This window comes from Canis aureus, chromosome 27, assembly GCF_053574225.1.
Source record: "Canis aureus isolate CA01 chromosome 27, VMU_Caureus_v.1.0, whole genome shotgun sequence".
Taxonomy (NCBI): Eukaryota; Metazoa; Chordata; class Mammalia; order Carnivora; family Canidae; genus Canis; species Canis aureus.
Window position 1 is genome coordinate 32,947,095 of NC_135637.1, and position 20,569 is coordinate 32,967,663.

Sequence of the window (20,569 nt, forward strand, 5' to 3'; positions counted from 1 at the left end):
ACCTGCTGCCACCACCGAAGGGATCCAAAGGCTCACCACTGTCCCTCCCAGCAAGGCTGGGAAGGTAGTCAAAGGGGAAACAATGAGCAGAAGCCTGACCATCTTCCTTCTGCCCCAGCCAGGCCTCCAGAGGATGACCCTGGTAGCCAACAATAATTACAGTCAACACTCACCTGGCACTTCACCCTTTCCAATCTGCTTCATCTCTGCAACATCCCCCATAGGATGCCTGTGTCCTTCCTGCTGCACAGGTGGTCGGTGACTTGCCAAAGGCCCCAGTTGAGGGGCAAGACTTAGATGGGATGGGCTGACTCCAGAGACTGCGTGCCCCAACCCCTTGGTCTGGCACATGTGGGCTTCATCACTTTGTCATATGACACTCACACCACTGAACCCGGGCCTTCCTCTAGGCAAACTCTTTCTCAGCTGTGCCTGGAGATCTTCCACAAACAGCCTCCTCTTCAACTCCAGAGTTCATCTAGAGGCAGAAGAACCTCCTCACAGAGCTCCCTGGGGAGGGCTGACTAGGCCTGTTTCAGGAACACTATTTCGATTTTCAGGAGAACGAGGAGGCTGCGTGGTCAGGGTATCTCTCTGGAGCAGATCCTGTGGCCGCAGACCACAGAGGAAAATCCCAGTTATATCATCAGCTGTCTCAGCCAAGCCCCCCTGGCTTTTGTTGCCATCCCTGCAGGCAAAGCGTGGGGCTCTCATCTGCTGACAAAGGTAGGCCCCTGCCCCGGGCAGCTCGTCTGGCCATTTCAGGAGGAGACCGTGGGGTGTCCTGTCTCTGAGTGTACAATGGAAGCTGAGCCCCACAGTCTGTGGCAGGCCGCTCTGAGAGGCCCATGGATGGTGCCTGGCTCTGGGCTGAGGTAGGGGTCACAGAAGGATCAGGCCAGGCTTGTCCCTCGTGGAGTTCCCTGCTTGGCAGTGGCTCCCACTGTGGGAGATAGACAAGGCCCTGCAGAAGCAGGGGCATGTGGAATCTGGGGGCTCCCAGGAGAGGTTTCTGTTGGAGATGTGGTTCTTTACTGGGAAGGGGCCCTGAGGAAAAGCAGAGAGATTTGGGAGGACAGAGACAGAGCCAGGCAGAGGGAATGGCCTAAGCAAAGATCCGGGAGCTGGACAGCCCATGCGTTTTCTAGGGGGATAGAAGGAGACACAGGAACATGTTTCTGAGGCTTGATTATGGGCTGTACCTTGTGAGGTGAGGGTCAGGGTGTGCCCAAAGGCTAGCTAGTGGCAATTCCTAATCCTGTTAACCTCTACTGCACCTCCTACCACTCCCACCAGGCAGCAGGGGAGCCATGAGGAAGTTGTACGTGGTGGTGACCCTGGTGGGTGTGGCCATAGTGCTCATCCTCATCATCGGCCTATGCCTTTGGCTGCCCTCAGCCTCCAAGTCAAACAACCATGTCTATCCCAGGGCAGCCGTGGCCACAGACGCCAAGCATTGCTCGGAGATTGGGAGGTGAGTGGGCAGAGCATAGGAACACAGGAGGAGCACAGCAAATGGATCTGGGCAAGACTATCATCCCTCTGAGACTCGGTTTCCCCACCTGTATGTGAGCTTCCCAGACCAGGGGTGTCTGATGCACATGGAGCTTCTTGGAACTTCTAGCAGCCTCTGGTCAGGGCAGAAGGGGATACTGACTCCAAAATCAGGATGCGGGTTTCCTGGTGCCCAGCTGGGTCCCTTTTCTCAGACTGAAGGATATTTGTGTCTTTGGATAAATTGCTGTTTTATGCTATTTTAGAGCTCTGCCTCCCATTATACACAAAGATCAGTTCCCACTTAGAGACTTAAACAGAAAAAAAAATTACTAACAAAAGTAACAATTTTCCAATTTTCTTTCTATTATAAAAGTCGGGTACATCTGTTTGCTTGAAAAGGAAGAACATAGAAGCCCCTTGATTTTAAAGTTATATGTAAAACCTGAAAACTATGGGCTCCTCTTCCCTTTGGGCAAGGTGGCCAGACAGGGTGGAGGTGGGTGGCAGGGTGCACATGTTGGGGGACTGGGGAGCCTAGAGTGCTCACTCCCCACCAAATGCTGTGGGTAGGGATGTGCTGGAGGACGGCGGCTCGGCTGTGGATGCTGCTATCGCAGCCCTGCTGTGCGTGGGACTCCTGAATGTCCACAGCATGGGCATCGGGGGCGGCCTGTTCCTCACCATCTACAACAGCACCACACGTGAGTGCCCATGGGGAGTGGGAGGTGAGTGGCAGGGGCTGTGTGTCTCAGGCTAGACTTGAGCTGGGTGGCCCCTGAGCTCACCCGGGGTGAGGGACTGGGGTTGATTCAGACTTCCCACCTGCTTCTCCTTCCAGGAAAAGTTGAGATCATCAATGCCCGCGAGGTGGCCCCAGGGCTGGCCTCTGACAACATGTTCAACAGCTCGGAGCAGTCACAGACAGGTGAGGTGCAGGCTCAGGGTGTGAGTACAGAGCTGGGCTGAGCTGCTGGGAAAGCATGGGCATCTGGGACTGGGGAAAGCTCTGGCTGTGCTGATGCCCACCCTTCCCATCCCCTCCTGGCCACACAACACAGGTCTTGAACAGTCCAGACCTTCATTACAGAGAGAAAAGAGATGGGAGCTTCTGTTATTTCTGTTCAGATCCCTCCAAAGCCATCCTGTGCTACTACAGGGAGAGAATAATTATTATTTCAACAGCTCTCATCTACCGAGGGCCACTGGGGCTGGCACTCTGCTCAGCCCTTTTCACCGATGAACCCCTTGAATCCTCCTTATATGCTGGGGAGTCTGGGGAAGCACTGTGTTGATCTCATTTTACAGATCCAGAGAGGTCATGCAAACCAACTGAGGTCACAAAGCTGGGTGGTGCTGAGGCTAAAATTGAACCTGGGCTGTTGAAACCCTGCCTCTTTCAAAGGCATCCATTTAGTTGTTCATTTGTGGTGATAGCTCTCAAGAGGCAGGAGAGTCTGTCTTTTTTTAACAAGGTCTTGTGCAGAGAAGAGGCCCTCAATCACCCCATGCAGCTGAGGGGAAGGCAGTGGCCACCAGGGGGTGCTGCTCCAAGGACCCAAAGGGATTGCGGGATAGGAGGTTGGGGGCAGGAAGTTTGGGCCGTTGGCCATAACAGGTCTGATCCCCAACTGCAGGCTCTGACCCTGGGGCTTGGGCCCTGGGCAGGGTCCTGTGAGTAGCCCCCATGGAGTCCTCTCCAACATACAGAATCTTTGAATTCTCGTATCCATTGGGAAACTCTGAATGGGTAGAAATGAAATCATTCAGTGTGAGTGCTTAACCCTTAGTCTTAGCACCTTAGGGACGCTTGGAAGTCATTTATTTAACCAGGACTTATTGAGCACCTCTTAAAATGTTAAGGACTGTTTCCAAAGCCAGGAGACAAGACAAAGGCACCAGGCAAAATCTGTGGCCCAGTCAAACCATGTGGTGTCAGGATAGCAGAGGCTGGAAGAGCCACAAGGTGGGCGGTTCACTGAGAACAGCCTGCTCAGGGAGGGGGCGTCTGAGCAAAGACTCAGAAGCTGGAGTGGGGTGAGAGGGGCTGTGCAGGTGTCTGGGGGAAGAGCAAGTGGCCCATGCAGGAAGGGTAGGGACAGAGCCCGCAAGAACCAGTGAGCTGCAATAGGTGGCCCCAGGGTCAGAAGGGCTCCGGTGGTGTCACACCTCCTCGGTCATTGCAAAGACCCTACCTCTTGTCCCAGAGAGGTAGCAGTGTCCCCTAGGGTGTTTGTGGGGCTGGCCTTTCTACCCTATATCTGAAAGAACTCCTTGGGCTGCTGCAGAAGGGTCAGGGAGTATGCTGCATGCCCATCAGGTGGCCCGTCAGGAGGTCACCACGATAATCAGGGAGAGAAGAGGGTGTTGGGAGGTGGTTGGTACTCAACACACTTAGAAGGTAGAGCCCGTGCATTTGCCTGATAGCTTGGGTGTGACACATATGCCAGGTGTCCTGCATGACCCTCCAGTTGTTGATCTGCATCGGGAAGTGGGGGGGGGGAGTGGTGCCCCTAAGAAAGAACAGTGAGGCTGTGGGAGAGTGGGTTTGGGTGACAGTAAGGAGTTGAGTTTTGAGTGCATTAAGTTTGAGGCCTTTTTTGCGTGGGCAGGCGCATCCTCAGATTTGGCCATCAGAGGAGCAGGCCAGGCCAGAGAGTACATTTGGAGTTGTCAGCAAATAAGTGGAACCTGAAGACCTGATCTGGGGGAGGCACCAGTAGAGTGAGGGTAGACAGAGGAGACTCTAGCAGAGCCTGGCAGGTGGGATGCAGAGGTAACCCGGGAGGAGTGATGGGCCCGGTAAGGTGATGTTGACAGGGGACCCTGGTCTGGCAGTGTGGAGGTCACTGGTGACCTTTGCGAGCAGGGTGGTGTGAGACCTGATTGACCCAAGGTCAGGACAGCATTTATTTAAGATGGGAAGAGTTCTGGGCTGGGTGTCAGACTTTCTGAGATGTGCAGACAAGGCTCTTGGTCCCAATTTCAGGTTGTTATGAACCTGGAAGCCACCTAGTCTGGGAATAGCCAAAATGGCACTGGTCATCCTGGGATGAAAGCAAGAAGGTGTCTGGGCATCAGTGTCCAGCTTCGGGCATAGTGTGCCGTGGGGAAGGGTAGGGATCAGGGTTCACGGATGTGTCTAGTGGAACTGTGGGCTCCTCTAAGGTCAACTGGAAGAGACAAAACTCTCTGTGGTCACATGGGGAAACTGAGGCCCAGAGAGGGTACAGGGCAGGGGTTTGGGCTCAAGTCCTTGTTCTGGGATAGTAGAAAGGAGGATGGTGGAGGTCTTGCCCTGGCACCGGCTTAGTGTCAGGGGTGGCCCAGGCTTGCACTGGGGACTTTGGTGGGTCCTGGTGGACCCTTTGAGCCTGTGGGTAAAGCGGCTCAGATGGGGAGATGGTGGGGATCTGGCTTCCCCACAGTTTTAGTGAGCAGCTGTGGGCCTGGCACAGGATTTCGAACCTGATGGCCTCTGCAGAGGCAGACATGTAGTCCTGGGACAGTAGAACCCAGCACAGGAGCTACCGCCTCTCCCTCCCGTGGCTTTGTCATGCGTCCCTAACCAATCTACGCTCTTGCCTGCTGAGTCCAGAAATGACACCTCCATTTCCTTCCAAAAGCTCACTAATCCCATCTGGGAGGGGGTGTCTGAGCAAAGACTCAGAGGCTGGAGTGGGGTGAGGGGAGCTGTGCAGGTATCTGGGGGAGGAGCAAGTGGCCTGTGCAGGAAGGGTAGGGACAGAGCCCACAGGAACCAGTGAGGCTGCAATAGGTGGCCCCAGGGTCAGAAGGGCTCCGGTGGTGTCACACCTCCTGGGTCATTGCCTGAGACAGCATCCCTCCTGACGTCCCCGGGCTGGAGCCTCTCACTGTGTCCCTGTCCCCGCGCAGGGGGGCTGTCGGTAGCGGTTCCTGGTGAGCTCCGTGGCTACGAGCTGGCCCACCAGCGGCACGGGCGGCTGCCCTGGGCCCGCCTCTTCCAGCCCAGCATCCAGCTGGCCCTCCAGGGCTTCCCTGTGGGGAAGGGCTTGGCAGCAGCCCTGAAAAAGAACCAGGCTATCATCGAGCAGAAGACTGAGCTGTGGTATGTCTGCGGGTATTGACTTGCCCTGGGGCACAGGCTGGGCAGACAGGCCCAAGGTCCCTGCAGGCTGTGAATGTCTCGCAGGGTGCTCTCAGGAACCCGCGCTGATACAGGGATGAGGTCTGGGATATAAGAACCCTTCCCAGCATGTGTGGGATCCCATCACACCCCTGAGCCCAGTGCCTGGGGTTCCGGCGATGTATCCCGAGGGGCAGGGGCTCTAGGAGGCAGAGGCTGGACACCCGGGGATGAGGGCCACCCACCTGTGGACAGGCGCTCACTGGCCTTGGATCTCCTGTGTGGTTGGGTTGAGAGTGGCTGGCTGAGTCCACCCCGCCTGCCGGCCTCACCAGAGCCTCTATGCCTCAGTGAGGTGTTTTGCCACAACGGGAAGGTGCTGCAGGAGGGGGACATAGTGACCATGCCACGGCTGGCCGAAACGTACAAGACGCTGGCCTCGGAGGGAGCCCAGGCCTTCTACAATGGGAGCCTCACAGCCCAGATTGTCAAGGACATCCAGGCAGCTGGTGAGTGCATAACCACAGGGGCCCTGGGCAAGGAACCCTGAGCCAGAGCTCCGAGGCCCCAGGTCCTCTGGTCCAGCCCGGCCCGGCCACTGGGCCCTCAGGCAGCGTCTGATGGGGGAGCGGGGTGTCCAGGATACATCTGCAGTCAGTGACAGGCCACATGGATCCACAGCTCTCGGTTAGGGCAAATCCGAGAGACCAGTACAGTCCAGGAGAGAAAGTTCTCAGGGGGTAAATACAGGCCTAGGCCAGAGCTCCGGGTACGGGAGCATTGAAACGAAGATCTGGGAGGACTTCCTAGAGGAGGTTGTGCCTGAGCTACAGAGGAGGCTGGACAGAGGAAAAACATTCCTGGTAGAGGGAAAAGGCTAAGGCCCAGAGAGGGTGGGCTTTAACTATCTCTGAGGGTCACAGCAGATGAGGGTGGGCTTGGGGAGAGGAGCCTTGGAGGGACCGCAAGTAGGGACAGGGGCTGAGGAACTTCGGCCAGGCAGCCTGCCCGTGGCCTCTCCCTTCCCAGCTATGGATTTCTTCATACTGTTATTTCTGTCAGAGACACAGAGGGGGTGATTAGCATGTTGACACTTAGCACAGGGCAGGAAATTAGCCTATAAATACCTGGTCTGTCTGGAGCCCGTGCCCTGTAGAATGAAAAGCCTCCTTTCACCCCCCATTAGTCATTGGAGGTGGTGGGGAGATGGGAGCAGATGTTTTCCACTTGGAGAAAACTCTCTGGCTGCCAGGAGGAGAGAGAGCAGACCTGGAGGTCAGTGGGGCAAACAGGTAGAGGGCAGCTGGCCTGAGCCTGGCAGTGAGAAGTCGGGGGGGGGACCCCCAAGGTGGGCAGGGCCTCCAGTTTGATGGCCCGGTGCTTCTGTCAGACTTGGGGCCCCACCCCCGTGTCCACCCACTGAGCTGCCATCCCTTGGCAGGGGGCATTGTGACTGCCAAGGACCTGAACGACTACCGTGCGAACCTGATAGAGAACCCCCTGAACATCAGCCTTGGTGACAGCCAGCTCTACGTCCCCAGCGCCCCGCTCAGTGGGCCCGTGCTGGCTCTTATCCTCAACATCCTCAAGGGTGAGCTGTCCCAATGCGACATGAGTGCAGAGTGACCAGGGCTGTGAGGGGCGATGGGCAGGGGCTGGAGGAGGAGGAGGAGTGGGAGGTCAAAAGGTGCCGAGCAGTGTCCTGGGGTGGGAACTGCCCCTGCAAAGGCTTAGAGGTGACAGGGTCTGTCTGGCTTGCCCACTTACTCTGGGCTGGAAGTTCACAGTGAGGGGGGCCTGGTCCAGAGGAGGTGTCTGGAAAATCCAAGTGGTCTTCTGGGACTGCATAGACTGGGTAGCCCTTCCGGCTGGACATTTGAGGCCCAGGCCCAGAGGTTGTTCCCTTTCTCAAGCTGAGCCAAACAGAGTAATTCAGGGAAGACGTGAGCCTACCCTGTGGCCCCCAGCTGTTCTGGCCGAGCTGAGACGTCCCAAGGGACCTGGGACCGCCAACGTGCACCCATCTCTGCTCAACCAGGGTACAACTTCTCCCGGGCGAGTGTGGAGACACCCGAGCAGAAGGGTCTGACCTACCACCGCATCGTGGAGGCCTTCCGGTTTGCCTATGCCAAGAGGACCCTGCTTGGGGACCCCAAATTTGTCAGTGTGATGGAGGTGAGAGGCAGCAGCTGGCTTGTGATGGGTGGGAGTCCTGCCATGGAGGTGCCCGAAGGGCTCCCTGGGGCCACTCCAGCCTCACACATGCTCTATTAATCCATTCCTACCACCAGCCTTGGTGGTGGGCCTACCATGCTCTAGGAGGGACTGAGACCTCGAGTTTGGCCCTCTGCCACAGGAGCTCACAGTGTGATAGACTTGGCAATGAGTAATGGGTGGCCCCTACCCCTGGCCACACTCCCACCTTGGAGCGTTCAGTGCTGAAGTGAGGAATACATGGGGGCATGGCAGTCCTCAAGGGTCCTGAGAAGGGTGGGGACGGGGCAGCGTCCTGGGTGTCATTGGCCTGGGCCTCTGGTTCACTGCTCACAACCAGGAGCTGACACTTCTGTGATCCCTCACCCAGGCCCTCCCCAAGTTGACCTACTCACTGCCAGATGCCCCAGCTCCAGGCTGGGCCTTCACTGAGACTCTCCTCCTGGCCCCCCTTACCTACTTGGATCCCCCCATTCTGGGGTAGGCCTGCTGACCCCATCACACTGACCTATGCCTCTCAGCTGCCCTGCAGCCCCTCTGCTCTCCTGGATCTCTCTTCTTTCCCGATGCCCCCACCCCCGCTCCCCGCCCCAGCCAGTGACCTGGTGTCTCATATCCCTAGGGCCACTGCATGGCCTCCCCCTCAGGCCTCCCTCCTGGCTGAGGCTGGCCCCCTGCTCCTCCACCTGCTGACTCAGCATGCCCCTCCTGCAGCACTGCTCTGCCTCTGGCATTCCCATCCTGCCCTTCCTGACAGATCATTCCCGAGAGAGGCATACTCTTTTCACTTCAGAGTCTCCAGCTGCTGCCCCCATTCCTCTGCTTCCACTCAGAGCACACCTGGCCACTCCATCCGTTTCTCACGCTCTGCCCTCCTTGCTCCCATCCTGTCAGGACCCTCCTGCCAGGACCCCTCACCGCTCCCCCTGAGTCCAGCCTCAGTTTCCCCTTCGGGCCCCCCTCAGCAGCGTCTCCCACAGTTTGTTCACCACCTCCTTTCCTCAGCTTTTCATTTTGTAAAGTGGACATTATGCCACATTCCCTTCGTCTCTCCCTGTGTCCGGGTGCCTCTTTATTGACATGCATGTGTTTTTTCAGGTATCAGATGGCCAGTCCCCGAAATCACACTTTGGGTTGTAGCTCCTAAGCCCCAGGACTCCTACACACTCCACCGAGAGGCCCTGGCCTGTTAGACGCCTGTGTTGCCGGGGGTCCCAGGGTTGTTTCGGTCCAGAGCCCGTCAGACTCCTGCCTTGCAGTCATGGTTATATCACCTCTGTCTCTGAACCTACACTAGACCTCTTGGCTGTTTGGCTGATTTATAAAACCGAGGGCGGTCTTCTTGCAGAACCATCCCACATCCTGGATTTGACTTTTTGTTTTCTTGGGAGTAGATTCAGGCTGAACATTTTCCCTGTGGGATGTTGCTGGAAAATTCTGGCGGCATTTCCTTTGCTCAGTCCCCAGGGGCCTTCCATGCTGGCTCCTATCTCATCTCCTCTCCTCTTCCTCCATCTGTCCTCCCGCCGTGGGGACCATGTTCAGGCTCATGGCTTTAAGCAGCCAGCAGAGGCTGACGGCTCCATGTGTATCCCTCAGCCTGATCTTGCCTGTCAACTCCACACATGTAGATCCACCGCCCACCTGAGACAGGAAAGGGCACCTGTTCAAAACCAAGCTTCTGACTGTCCCCTCCACTGCCCCTTCCACAGTGTTTACTTCCCCAGTTAATGGCCACTCTGGACTGAAGGCTTTGGGGCCATTGATTCTGTCCCACCTGGGCCAGCCACCATCTCTCACTTGGTTGATGTCATAGCCTCCCAGTTGGGTTCTCCCCTCTACCCCCACACAGCCACCAGAGGGATCCTGTGAACTACCAGTGTGCTGCATCCTTTGTCCTGGACCCAGGTGGCTCCAAGCAAAAGCCAAATTCCTTATAGGGCTTCTAAAGACTTATGGGGTCACCCCCCTGCCAATGTCTTCCTCTACCGCTCTCTTCCACCCTACTCACCCTCTGCCTGTCTCTCATAGGCCTGCCTTAAGGCCTTTGCATTTACCACTCAGGCCTCATTCAGGGCTTTTTTTTCAGATGTCTCCTCCTCCAAGAAGGCCTCCCTGACCACTCTGCCCCCACCTCATCCCTCTCCATCCCCTTTACCTGGCTTGTTCTTTCCAGCATGTCCCTCCTGCCTTTGTCTTCCCTGCCAGGAAGGCAGGGACCTGTGTGTCTGTTCCTTGTCGCAAGCATACAGTACAAGCTCCAGGAATGAATGAATGAATGATTGAATGTGGCAAGAGTCGGGGCTTGTGGGGTGGACAGACAAATATTAACAGTTGCTGGACTGCAGCAGAGACAAAGGCTGGAAAGGGGATTAGACGGGCCTCATGAGGTTGAGTGTGCAGGAGGGTTGTGGTCAGGGCCATGTCGGGGGGCTTCCTAAGAGCTGCTCGCACAAGCCTGTGCCCCCTCCCCATCCCCCCCCACCTCCTCAGGCCAGCTCTGGGGTCTCGGCAGGTGGTCCGCAACATGAGCTCCGAGTTCTTTGCTGCTCAGCTCCGGGCCCGGATCTCTGACAACACCACTCACCCGACCTCCTACTATGAGCCTGAGTTCTACACGCCTGATGACGGTGGCACTGCCCACCTGTCCGTGGTCGCAGAGGATGGCAGCGCTGTATCGGCCACCAGCACCATCAACCTCTAGTAGGGGCTGCCGGGTGGCCCTGGGTGGGCCAGGGGCTGCTTGCCTCTCCCAGAAGGGAGCTCCATCGACCCCTTTCATGGTGGGAAACTGAGGCCCCACCTTGGTAGAGCACCTGCCCCCCAGCCTCACTGGGATCAAGTTGGAGCTTTGGTGGGTGGGTGGGGGCTGAGGGTGGGGTAGGGCTGGATCTGGCATAGCTGTCTGATCCAGCTGGTCTGCAGCTTTGGTTCCAAGGTACGATCAAATGTCAGCGGGATCTTATTCAATGATGAGATGGATGACTTCAGCTCCCCCAACATCACCAACCAGTTTGGGGTGCCCCCCTCGCCAGCCAACTTCATCAAACCAGGTGTGGGATGAGGGATCCAGGACGGGAGAGGGCTGGGGTCCTGGGCAGGCAGCTGACCAGCATCCCTGTCCCTCCCCACCCACCTGCTGACCACAGGGAAGCAGCCGCTCTCGTCCATGTGTCCGGCAATCATCGTGGGCCAGGATGGCCGGGTCCGCATGGTGGTGGGTGCCTCCGGGGGCACACAAATCACCACGGCCACTGCGCTGGTATGTGCCACCTACCTGTCCCCTCCAGCCCCTGCCCTTGGACCGCACTGATCCCAACCTCCCCACCCCCAGGCCATCATCCATAACCTATGGTTTGGCTACGATGTGAAACGGGCAGTAGAGGAACCCAGACTTCATAACCAGCTTCTGCCCAACACCACGACGCTGGAGAAAGACATTGACGAGGTGGGGCAGGGCCAAGGAGACTGAATCACAAGGGGGGGTGGCCACAGGGTGTCCTTGGATGGAGGCCTGGATCTCCTGAGTCATCACAGAGCTGGTGTCCTCTGCCTGGGGCAGATGACCTTCACACCCACTGCCTGGGCCATCTTGAGCCTCCGTGCAACATGAGTAAGGCCACCTGCTCCAGTGAGACCCACTAGGCCCAGCGGCCCCCAACTTGTTCTTGTTGGCCACTGGGCTGGAAATGGCACCACCTGCATGGTTCAGGGTCGGTCTGTGGGGTTTGGGTGGCATCCCGGGCCCTGCTGAGGTCTCTGTATCCCCTCCCGCCCCCCAGGCAGTGACTGAGGCCCTGAAGATGCGGCACCACAACACTGAGCTCACGTCCAACTTCATCGCTGTGGTGCAGGCCATTGTCCACACGGCTGGTGGCTGGGCAGCTGCCTCAGACTCCAGGAAAGGCGGGGAGCCTGCTGGCTACTGAGTGCTCAGGGCAGGCAAACCTAGGGATGAGATGCCTGCTGGGGGCAGAGTGGAACTTTGAGGGATTTGCTTCCCCTGTGAGTGACATAGCAGTGCAATAAATGGGGGTCGCAGCGTGAGGTTCTGGGCAGCCTCGCTGGCCCGGCTCCCAGATCCCTGGACCTCAGGATCCTGTGTGTGAAATGGAGCTGTCCGGTGGGGACGGTGGAGAGGTGGGACTCAGAGGTCTTTACACCTTAGGTGAGGGAGCTAGCCTGAGACTTTTCATGAGAACGCGGTGGGTAGGGGAGTGGGGGACAGGGCCAGCCCATACCCAGCACGGTCCTCACCCTGAGTCGCTGGACCAGGGGCCCCAGGTCCCATTTCTTGTGGGGCCAATGGCACTTCCTAGTGTTGACCACCAGGCGGTGTCGCAGCCCTGGGGTTCACTTGTGCAGAGAGCAGCCAGCTGATGCTTGTAACCCTGCTACCCCTCCAGCCTGGCGGGGGTGCCATCTGCTCACACTCTGGAGGACACACGGAGGTGGACCTCCAGTCTGAAGAGTGGGATTGAGCAAGAGGCTGGAGCAAGACGTCTTGGTCGGAGCCAGGCCTGGGGGGGGGGTTTCCAAGCACAAACCCAGAATGAAACCCAAGCTGTGATCAGCTCCAGAAGGAGGCCCAGTTCTCAGGGAACAGTGAACTGGAAGAGGTCCCCAGATCTCAAGGGTCAGGGCTCGGAGTGGTGAGCGGCTGGAGAGCGCAGCCCAGCCAGAGGGGCCTGGCGAGGAGCAGCAGCGGCCGCCTCCTTCCCCATGGGCCGGCCCCTCCCGCCCTCCCCCAGAGTCTGCAAACTCCTGTAATGTCTGGCTGAGGAGCTCTGAACGGCTGGCGGGTGTGGGCAGGGGAGGAGGGATCACAGCCTGATGGCCAGATAGCCCCCTGACCAGGGAGCATCAGCGGGGACCCCTGGGGACAGGGGCACAGGAGCCAGGGGAGGAGTCTGGGCTCTCCTTCATGAGACAGGAAAACTTGGCGATTCTAAAGGGCCCACAAGGAAGCAGGGTTCTGTGTCTGCAGTGTCTGGGCCCTGTGCCCTGGAGGGCGGTACCTCTGGGTCCCCCGGGGACAGGATGGAGGCTGGGCTGGTGGGGTGTGTCGATCTCCTCAGCCTTCATTTTGGCCCTAGAGGAAAGGCCATGTTTGCAGGAGAGAAGACAGGCCTGAGGGGTTAGTCTTGCTCCGGGTGGAGGTAAAGCTTGTGGGTTCCTGCTTGTGGGCAGAGTGCACCCAGTTCCCCAGGCCCCCTGGGGCTCAGCTGAGGGCTCCGTTGGGTGCTGGGGGACTTGGTTTCCTCTCTTTCCTTCCCATCATCTCCTGCCCCTCACCTCCTGGGCAAGGATATTCAGGGCCTTTCCTTGCTAAGCCTGTCCAGCCACACCTAGCCAGGTAGGCCTGGCATGATGCTCTTGCCTTTCCTGGGACTTCGCTCCTCTGTTCCCTGCACCCTGGCCTCAGCCTGACCAGAATGGCTGGGGAGGGGGGGGTGTCCCCTCAGCCCCCACTCAGACCCACTGTCTCTGTCCCTGCCTTCCCAGCGGATGGGCTGGCCCTGGCCCAGGAATGCACTTTGTTTCTGGGTTGAGCAATGTCACTGTGGCAGGGGGGACAGTGGGAACAGAAGAAGGCGCCCATAGGCTTCCCACCCCACGTGGCAGCTACGGGGACAGGCCTAGTGGAGAGCCTGCCCAGGCTGACCAGGGGCTCAGGATGGGGCCTGGCGGGCTGTGTGGCTGCGTGGGCAGTTTCTTTACTGTACCAGGAGGCGTAGAGAGGCCTGGGGCTGGCAGCGCTCAGCTGGAAAGGAAGCCAGAGAGCATAGGGGGGCTGTGGGTGCTGTGGAGGTGGGAGTCCAGCCTGACTCCTGCTAAACCTGGTCGAGAAGGGTCCCCCTCCTCCAGCTGCCTCCCTGTTGAATACCCTGAGGTCTGGGCAGGGGAAGGTCTAAGCTAGTGTCCCCAGGAGGGGAGGCACAGCCAGCACAGAGGAGCAGACACCCAGCCAGGGAAGCGCAGAGATGCAGATGGGAGGGCAGCCTCATTCTCAGGAGGCCCATGGTGGTGTTTCTGGGACAGCAAGACCCAGGGGTGGATGGTCTGGTGGGCACTGGGTGCCAAGGGCTGGAGGCAGGCCCCGTTTGCTTTCCTCACACAGCTGTCTTGTAGTCCTGGGTGTCTGATGCAGATTGGAGAGCTGAGCCCCCTCCTGGTCACCCTTGTTTCCTAGTAGGCTACGGCCAAACGGGGACTTGAACCCAGGCCCTGAGTGCCATTGCCTTGGGTCCACTCTACCCTCTGACTCTGCCCCCCTCCAGCCTCACCCTTTTGCCCCAGAAATCCTCAGTATCCTCCAGCTCTCGGGATGCCAAAGCAAGCTGTTGCTGAGTGGAACCACACCAAGGAGGTGGGAGTCGGGGCACCACTGTGGCTCCTTGCCCCTCTGAGCCTGAGCCCTGCTGTCCCGGCTTTGCTGGGGACTGGAGAGCAGCCTGTACCCCTGCACCCTGGCTCCCTTGGGGACAGGAGATGCCAAGTCCTCAAGCACATGGGTTGGGAGAGCCCTGGGCTACCCTCAAGGCTTGTAGGGGGCAGGCTGTGGGAATGAGGGAGTTAACAGCAGTGGCTTGCTCCTCTCTGGAAAGAAAACTCCCCATAAACGCCCTGCTCCCTGGCCTCCTGCCAGGGCCAAGAACAGGGGCTAGAAACTGGAAGTTCAGGCGTGTGGCCAGCTCTGCCTCTCTAGCGAGCGCTTGAGTAGGGCAGCAGCCCCGCTGCTGCCAGCTGTCCGTCCATACACCCACCTGTCCTCCAGGGTGCCTCTCTTTGTAAACCTGTCTGTCCTGTCCACCTGTCTGTAATCCTGTCTCTGTCCAACTGTCTCTCTGACCATCCTTCCCTTACTATCCTATATCCAGCTGTCTAGACTATCAATCCGTTTGTCTATCTCTGGCCCCCACCTCTTTGTTCATCTGTCCAATCACCTGTGCATCCATCTGCCCATCTTCTTGTGGATTCATCCACCCATCTGTGTGTCCATCTGCCCTCTATCTCCACCTGTGGCCTCAGAGTCATGGCCCAAGGCCACAAGGCCACGGTCAGCATGGTCCTGCTGGGGTTGGGGCTGGCCCTGGCCATCATTGTGTCCGCTGTGGTCCTCTCTCGCCACCATGCCCGCTGTGGGCCCCAGGCCTTTGCCCATGCCGCGGTTGCCGCTGACTCCAAGGTCTGCTCGGACATTGGGCGGTGAGTAAGAGGTGGGTGGTTGCTGGGTGGCTCTGGGTGGCCAGCCCTGCCGGAGACTTTGTGACCTGTGATGAGAGTGTGGAGAAGGTGCATGTGTGTGTGTGCGTGCGCACTCGTAGTGGGGGCCGTGTGGGTTTGGATTCCAGCAAGGAAGCAGGCCCAGGACCCTGGCACAGAGCAGGAGGCAGCTGTGTGTATGGGGCACAAGGGGGTCAGGGGATATTGCAGAGGTGGTGCATGAGTCTATCCCTAGCTCCAGGGCTCTGGAGGCCCGGAGAGGGCATGGCCACGGTGTGACTGGTCTGGGCCAGGCTGGCCCTGATGATAGGTGCTGGCCCTTCGGAGAAGCCACGACCGTTCTCCAAGGCTGGGTTTTTTTTCCCCAGAAGCATGGACGAGTCCTGGCCTGCCAGGGTGCACTCAGTGCTGCCCAGAGCCAGTCTCTCACCCTGGCCCAGGACCAGGGAAACCTGCCCTTGCTAGCACCATGTCCCCCACTGCCTCCCCTTCTGAGGTTGCCTGGGGCCCGACCAGTGACTGACATTCATTCGGGGCAGGGGCAGGGTGGGTGGTAGAAAGGGGTCCCGCTGATGTTTTCCAACTCCTTTCCAGGAAGCCCAGCCAGTGGGAGGCTTCCGCTGCCCACCGGGGCAGAACATAGCAGGACGCCCCTCCTGGCCCTTGGCCCCCAGCCCAGGCCAGCAAGGAGCCTGAGCCACCATCCCCCTCCCTGCTGGCTGGGTCTGCTTCCCAGAATAACCGCCTCATAGGTCATTGTCAGGATCAGAAGTGCTTTGTAAACCGAGGGGACAGTCCCAGAGCAAGGGAGAGTGTGGCCAAGTCCTGGCTCAGGGCACCTCTGGGCAGGTGGCGTTCTGTGCCACCTTTGTTCTGGCTTCACCGTCCCTACATGCTTTATCCTTCTGTTTCATTCATTCACCTTTTCACTCCTTCCTTCCTTTCTCTGTCTGTCGTCCATCTGTCTCTCCTGACCTGGTCCTCTTTCCCCTCCCTTGGGGCTCCTTCTAGGAGGACAGCGACAAGTGGAGGACAGGCTACCTGGTCTCCCCAGGGGAGCCTCCCCTCCCCGCGTGCTCTGGAGAGCATACAGGGGTGCTGAGTGCCCCCACTCCCCACCCCCCAACCTATAGTTGTAAAGATGCAAACAGTGCCAGGGGCTTCAGGCCCCAGAGACCACTGCCAGGGACACAGATGTCAGCAGTGAGAGCCGCTGCCTCATTTCTCTGTGGGGGTTTTGGGGTCACTGTATCTCCCCGAGACTTTGGGGGGCTCTCTGTGGCACAGTCTGCTGTGCACGTGACAGTTGGGGTTGGGGTCTCTGTTCTGAGTCCGTGATGCTCCCTGCAACTCTCCTTGGTACGAAGAGCCGGATGTGGTTTCTCCCCCCAGCCCTCCCGCCCCCTGCATTTTGTGTGTTTGTCAAAGAACAGCACTCTCCACTTCCTTTTCTTGTTTTAAGAAGCCAGGAGTGGGAGGGAGCCTGGAGCTGTCCCCCCAAAGCTGTGGATCACGGATCCAGAGACCCTGGCTGGGCTGGGGGGCCTCCTGGCTAAAATCCACCCCCTTGAGAACTCCTGGCCATGCCACTGCAGGGGTCTGAAGGGCACTGCCTGTCTGAAGCCTGCTGTCCCTCCTCAGTGCTGTCCCCAGCTCCCCTCCCACCATCTCCTTTCACCATCGGGGCCTCCCAGACCCAATCTCCTATTCTACCAGCACCAGGTTTGCCCCTTTGGGGTGGGCCTTCTACAGCCAGAGCCCCTGGGGGCGGGTTCTTAAGGTTGGCATGAGTGAGGACCCAGCACCATGAGTAGTGGATAAATAGACACACAGTGACAGTGAGGTCCTATCCCCTCTGCCCCTCTAGTCTGTCTTTTTTCAGCGTTATGTCCCAGCATGTAAGGCTTATGTGCAAACTGGGCGTTCCAAGGCTCCGAGTAAGTGCTTGTCTTCTAGGGAGACTGCGTGAGCTTCAGGGTAATGGTAGCTTTTAGGTTTGTGACATGTGTCTGCTGTGGCCACTCAGGAATACCTGTCCTCGGGATCCCTGGGTGGCGCAGTGGTTTAGCGCCTGCCTTTGGCCCAGGGCGCGATCCTGGAGACCTGGGATCGAATCCCACGTCAGGCTCCCAGTGCATGGAGCCTGCTTCTCCCTCTGCCTATGTCTCTGCCTCTCTCTCTCTCTCTGTGTGTGACTATCATAAATAAATAAAAATTAAAAAAAAAAAAGAAAAAAGAAATACCTGTCCTCCCACAAGATCCTCAGTGGGAAGATTCATTGTTTTTCCCAGAATCCAATGGGATTCATTGCTGCACTTGAGTTCTAAGGAAACTAGGCCTGAACAGAAGGGAGCTGCCTGGTGTCACAGAGTGAGCAAGCCCAGCTGGGACTGTCATTCTCTTGCTGCCTCTGTAGGGATGGAAACTGTCCTGAGCTCCTAGAGCAGCGGGGTCTTCCCAGAGCCCTCCATCGCCTGTCCTGGGTCCCAAAGCCTCCCCAGCCCCTAGCAGACCTGTAAAGGTCAGAGCTTTACTCATGAAGGGAGAAGCTGGAAAAGAGGATAGTGGGGGCAATGCCTGGGTGGCTCAGTCCATCAAATGTCTGCCTTCTGCTTTCAGCTCAGGTCATGATCTCAAGTTCCTGGGCCTGCCTCTTCCTTTCCCTCTGCTGCTCCCCCTGCTTGTGGTCTCTCTCTCTCTCTCTTTCTTTCTCTCAAATATATAATTTTTTTAAAAAATTAAAAATTTGGAAAAAAAAAGAAGAAGGTTGTAGTATCCAGAGTGTTCACCTTCTAGGGCATTGGAGTCTGGGCTGGCACTGGGCTGCAGAGGTGAGCATGGGGATGGGCCCCTGAGAGCTGGGTCTTATCAGCTGCTCCAGCCCCATCCAGAGGTCTGTGGGTCACACTCTCAGCTCAGAGGAGAGCAGGGGCTCCGGCACATTGTTGTAACCTTCCAGCCTCAGTTTCCCCACCTGTGAAATGGGACTCCTGCCAGCACTTCCTTCATGGAGGGGGAGCATGAAGCTTGCCCGGCCCATAGGAGGTGCTCCCTTGATGGCAGCAGTCTGACCACTGACTGTTATAGTGCCTTGTACTGGATGTGGTTGGCATCTCAGGACCTGGAGTTAGGGCTAGGGTCAGAGCAGGGGACCCTACTGTGGGGAAGGCTCATAGGGTTTAGGGTGTGAGCCTTCCTCCTGTCCCCGTTCCTGTGACCCTAGTGGCTCTCTGGACTCCTGGCCAGATCACCAGGAAATTACTGCATTTCCTCCCCTCTGGGGCCATGCTAGTGGAAACAGCCTGCGTGCCTGGCACCGTGCATCCACTTGCGGGAGTGTGCAAACCTGGGTGGGTGACAGCAGCGATGGTGACAGCAGCCTCTCAGCTGCTTGGGGACAGACGTGTTAGAGATGCCTGATTGTTCTACACTGTAGCTCTCTGCTGGTCAGAACTGTTTCCACTCACAGCTAAAAACACCAAGGCTCAGGGTGCCTTGCTGTTTCAGTCAGTAGAGCAAGTGGCTCTTGATCTTGGGGTCATGAGTTCAAATCCCACATTGGGTGTAGAGTTTACTTAAAAAAAAAAAAAAGACCCAGGCTTAGGAAGGTTGAATCGTGTGCCCCGTATCATGCAGCTGGGGAGTAAGAACTCTAGCCCAGGTGGCCCTCACCTGGGCCACATGCCTGTGAGCATGTGTATACAGATGGGTGAGGTGCGTGCATGCTTTTCTACCTGCAGGAGGCTTCATCAAATAGGAATGCAGCACCTACTGTCTGCCAGCCATTGTCCTGGGGGCACAGTGGTAACCAGATGGTCAAAGTCCTTGCCTTTGTGGTGGCTGAGACAGACAATCAACAAATCCATGCCTAGTGCTGAGGGGCTGTGATTACTGGCCATCTGAATATCCTCTTTTATGAAATCTCTGTTAAAATCTTTTGCCCCACTGGGTGTTATGCTATACGTTGGCAAATTGAATTCCAATAAAAAAAAATGTTTTTTTAAATCTTTGCCCATTTTCCTATCAGGTTTTACATCAAATACATTTTCTGCATTATCAAGAAAATCAAATGATTTTTTTCTATCTTTTATTTATTCTTTTAAAGATTTTATTTATTTATTCATGAGAGAGAGAGGCAGAGACACAGGCAGAAGGAGAAGCAGGCTCCATGCAGGGAGCCCGACGTGGGACTTGATCCCGGGACTCCAGGATCAGGCCTTGGGCTAAACGCGGCGCTAAACTGCTGAGCCACCCAGGCTGCCTGATTTTTCTATCTTTTAAAATAAATTAAACCACCCTTGTATCTCTGAAAGAACCACACTTGTTCTAATTTTAATATCATTTTTTATTTGGTTTGCTAACTTTTTTTTTTTAAGAAGGCTGCACACCCACTATGGGGTTTGAACTCATGACCCTGAGATTAATAAGAGTCGCATGCTCTACTGACTGAGCCAGCCAAGGTACCCCTGATGTGCTAACATTTTGTTTAGGAATTTTGTCTTTATGTTCATGAGCGATTCTGGTCTGTACTTTTTCTTTTCTTATAATATCTTTGTCAGGTTTTAAAAAAATATTTTATTTATTTATTCATGAGAGACCACAGAGAGAGGCAGAGACACAGGCAGAGGGAGAAGCAGACTTCATACAGGGAGCCTGATGCAGGACTTGATCCTAGGACCCCAGGATCATGACCCAAGCTGAAGGTAGATGCTCCATGGCTGAGCCACCCAGGCGTCCCCAGGTTTTGGTATCAAGGTTTAGTGGCCTCATAAAAAGAACTGGGAAGTGTTCTCTCTTTTTCTACATTCTGGGAGACAAGGTTTTATGTTGTTTTTTTGTGTTTAAGGTTAGTGTTATTTTCTCTTCAAATGCTTGGAAGAATTTACTGGTTAAGGCTTCTGAGCCAGAGTTATTTGTGTGTATGTGTGTGTGTGTGTGAAGGTTTTATATAGTGGATTCTATCTCTCTCTTTTTTAAAATATTTTATTTGTAAGTAATCTCTACACCCAACTTGAGTCTCAGACTTACAATCCTGAGATGAGACAGTTAGGTGCCCTAGAAATGGATTCTACTTCTTTAATAAGAAAGACTACCAAGTTTTTATTATTTCTTGTTCTTGTTCTTCTTTTTAAAACTTATTCATGACAGACACACAGAGAGAGGCAGAGACATAGGTAGAGGAAGAAGTAGGCTTCTTGCCAGGAGCCTGATGTGGGACTTGTTTCCAGGATCCCGGGATCACCAACCGAGCCAAAGGCAGACACTCAACCACTGAGCCACCCAGGTGTCCCTTATTTCTCCTTGTGCCCATTTTAGTTCATTCTTTCCAAGGGATTCATACTGTCACCTTTATAGGCAGACTATTGGTTCATACAATTTTCTTAATACTTTTTTAATGTCTATAAGGTCTGTAATGAGTCCTCTTTCATTTCTGGTATTAGTAATTAGTGTTTTCTCTCTTTGTTCTTGAGAAGTCTTTTTTTTTTTTAAGATTTTATTTATTTATTCATGAGAGACACAGAGAGA

General features: G+C 56.3%; 2 protein-coding genes across 3 annotated transcripts in view; both read left to right on the plus strand.

The window, feature by feature from the left end:
- GGT1 (gamma-glutamyltransferase 1) overlaps nt 1–11,905 on the plus strand; it is a 29,508-nt gene extending 17,603 nt beyond the window's left edge. Inside the window, exons 2-14 of the mRNA XM_077874512.1 lie at nt 561–726; nt 1,297–1,474; nt 2,068–2,198; nt 2,336–2,422; nt 5,392–5,584; nt 5,954–6,111; nt 7,044–7,193; nt 7,641–7,777; nt 10,332–10,519; nt 10,742–10,869; nt 10,966–11,078; nt 11,151–11,264; nt 11,599–11,905. Coding sequence (XP_077730638.1) covers nt 1,311–1,474; nt 2,068–2,198; nt 2,336–2,422; nt 5,392–5,584; nt 5,954–6,111; nt 7,044–7,193; nt 7,641–7,777; nt 10,332–10,519; nt 10,742–10,869; nt 10,966–11,078; nt 11,151–11,264; nt 11,599–11,745 — 1,710 coding nt within the window. The 5' untranslated portion in view covers nt 561–726; nt 1,297–1,310 and the 3' untranslated portion in view covers nt 11,746–11,905. The remainder of the gene's footprint in view (nt 1–560; nt 727–1,296; nt 1,475–2,067; nt 2,199–2,335; nt 2,423–5,391; nt 5,585–5,953; nt 6,112–7,043; nt 7,194–7,640; nt 7,778–10,331; nt 10,520–10,741; nt 10,870–10,965; nt 11,079–11,150; nt 11,265–11,598) is intronic.
- Nucleotides 11,906–12,775: 870 nt separating this feature from the next.
- The window catches only part of GGT5 (gamma-glutamyltransferase 5), a 32,105-nt gene continuing 24,311 nt past the window's right edge, over nt 12,776–20,569 (plus strand). The window contains exon 1 of one of the 2 annotated variants that reach the window (XM_077874514.1): nt 12,776–12,975. Coding sequence is in view for 1 of the 2 variants with exons in the window: in XM_077874513.1 (XP_077730639.1) it covers nt 14,853–15,025 (173 nt within the window). In the remaining variant the exon portion in view is untranslated. The other variant, XM_077874513.1, reaches the window with a different exon arrangement.